At 48.5% G+C, this 2,421-nt stretch overlaps 1 protein-coding gene across 1 annotated transcript; it reads left to right on the top strand.

Annotated features, from left to right (window-relative positions):
- Positions 1–170: 170 nt before the first annotated feature.
- On the top strand, positions 171–1,343 carry LOC104471293 (nyctalopin-like). The gene has a single exon (XM_010086581.1). It carries the CDS (start codon positions 171–173, stop codon positions 1,341–1,343), a length of 1,173 nt encoding a protein of 390 aa, XP_010084883.1.
- The last annotated feature ends 1,078 nt before the right edge of the window (positions 1,344–2,421 follow it).

Below are 2,421 nucleotides of genomic sequence, written 5' to 3'. Positions count from 1 at the left end.
CAGCTATCCAAAAGGTACATGCTCTTTTTCTTGCCTCCTTCTCTCCTATCCATCAGGTATTAGATGTGGTGGCTGACTTGTGACTGGTCATGTTCTTTCTTGTTATATTTATATTTACTTGTGCAGCGAAGGCTGGACTGAGTCTGAATATCTCTGATTCATGCCCAAGCATGTGCAAATGTGCACCTGAAGAGACTATCCAATGTAACAGAGCCGGACTGAGAGCCCTCCCTGGAGAAATAGCAGCATCCACAGTCTCTCTAAACCTCTCCAATAATTATTTGCGGATCCTCACCACCAACACCTTCAGAAATCTGACTTTCCTCCACAGCCTCTGGCTGGATGGAAACAATCTGACTTTCCTGTCCCCAGGGACCTTCCACGCTCTCAGCAAGCTGCGAGAGCTGCACCTCAGCAGGAACTCACGCCTCACCTACCTGCACGCAAACACTTTCAGAGGACTATTAAACCTCATCAGCTTGGATTTGTCCCACTGCAATATCTTTGAAATCCACCCACTTTTATTTTCACACTTGCCTTCTTTAGAAAGGCTCGATCTAGCCTCCAATAACATGCGGTATGTCCCACAGGCCTTTAGGAACCTCTCCAGCCTCACGAGGCTGTCCTTGGAGGGCAACCACATAGAAGCCATTGGCAGAGATTCCCTGAAGGACCTGGAAACACTGTACGATCTGAATCTCAGGAGGAATCGGATATGGATCATTCAAAATGGCGCTTTTACAAAGCTTCTCAGATTAAGCATGTTAAATTTAGGACACAACTTCATCGCTGATTTGCCTAATCAACTTTTCGAAGGGCTGATCCAGCTCAAGACCATGCACCTTGAAGCCAACAGAATCACTGCTGTGGACTGCACCTTCAGACATCTGCTGAACTTGAGAAACTTGTACCTGAACAACAACCAGATCTCCTCGATCTCAGACTCTGCTTTCTCCTACTTAAACAAGCTGCACTTCCTTCACCTGAGCAAGAACAACCTCAGCTCCCTCCCCATCCAGTTGTTTGCTGAACTGCCAAAACTGAAGCATGTGTTTTTATCCCACAACCCCTGGAAATGTGACTGCAAGATGCTTTGGTTCTGGCGGTGGACCGCGACACGCAGGGGAGCAATTGAAGGGCTGCGCTGTGCCTTTCTGGGCCCTCAGAACATGACAGTGCTTGATGTCCCCCGTCCCGGGGACCTGACAGACTGCACAGTGCCACCCGAGCTGGCAAGTGAAGACAAGTGCAGGGTGGCCAGTACCAGCATGGCTCCCGGGCTGCCTGCTCTCCCCAGCAAGATCATCCTGCTGGCACTTGTCTGCTGTGCCTGGTATTTGTGAGGGGATGGGACACCTCCATGGCCACATTTTGACAATGTTTAAATTATAAAGTGGAAGCCACTTATTTGTTTGCTCGCTATTTGTTTGTGGACAATGGTTTTCATTATAGGTGGGTTTTGTATGGAAACAGAGGGATTTTACTATTTAGGAATAAATGCTTTCATTCATGGGTAATGCTCAAATCCGAAACGCTAGTATCAAAATTCAAAGTAAATGTTCATGTGCAGAGGAGAAGCTCACATTAGCAAGTGCAGGGCTAGGGCTTGTGCTGGGTGACCATGGGCCAGGAAGCATGGGTCCACCACAGCCTCTGTCTTCCCCCTTTCCCAACTGACCGCAGCCACATGTGATCTCTCGGGGAAGGGCTGCCTTCCGGCACTCAGCTCGCACAGGGGATATTATGAGTACTGCTGAAGTAGGAATAAATTGCACATGTTCCAGCACATCTGGAGTCCCTAGAAAAGGCTCAGTCCATCAGCCTCTCTGTGAACATGGGATAGGTTCCCACAGCTGGCACACGAGGTGCTTTGCTATTAGAATATAAGGCAGCGTTGGAGAAGTGGGCACGAAGTAAAACATTTTATTGCTCAGCTGCTGCTCACAGTACTGAGCCTCAGCTAACACTGGTATGCATTTACCCCTGCAAAGAGCTCATTTGTCTCAGGGATGGTCTGTTGGAGTTGTGTCTCCCTACATTTTGTTGATGATCTCTGGCTTGGCGTCACACCAGTGCCATACCCCTGAGCCACCTCCCTCCAGTTGCTGGGAGACACTGACAGGTCATCATGATGCCTCCATCACAGCATTATTGACCTTTCTTTCCTCCTTCAAACAGATTAGCCTTCTCTGTCCTCCCAAACGGAATTTTCCATTTCTGTGGATATATTATAAACAGCCCAAATCCTGCTGCAGACTACGTAATGCTCCACCAGAAAGTTCTCATGCCATCTGTGTGCTGCATCAGAGCCGCAAGCAGCCACGTAGCCAGGGATGAACAGTATAAGAGCCAAGGCTAAACTACACCCCTTTCTCTTCAGTGATTAAACACTGTTGAGGGCAGCCTTGGTTGCATTGACCA

This window comes from Pterocles gutturalis, unplaced genomic scaffold (genome assembly GCF_000699245.1).
Source record: "Pterocles gutturalis isolate BGI_N339 unplaced genomic scaffold, ASM69924v1 scaffold11916, whole genome shotgun sequence".
NCBI classification, from domain to species: domain Eukaryota; kingdom Metazoa; phylum Chordata; class Aves; order Pterocliformes; family Pteroclidae; genus Pterocles; species Pterocles gutturalis.
This window is presented reverse-complemented; position numbering and strand designations above follow the sequence as displayed.

What these genes read in the sequence shown, in the direction of transcription:
- LOC104471293 (XM_010086581.1), top strand. Translation starts at nt 171, where the DNA reads ATGTGCAAATGTGCACCTGAAGAGACTATCCAATGTAACAGAGCCGGA.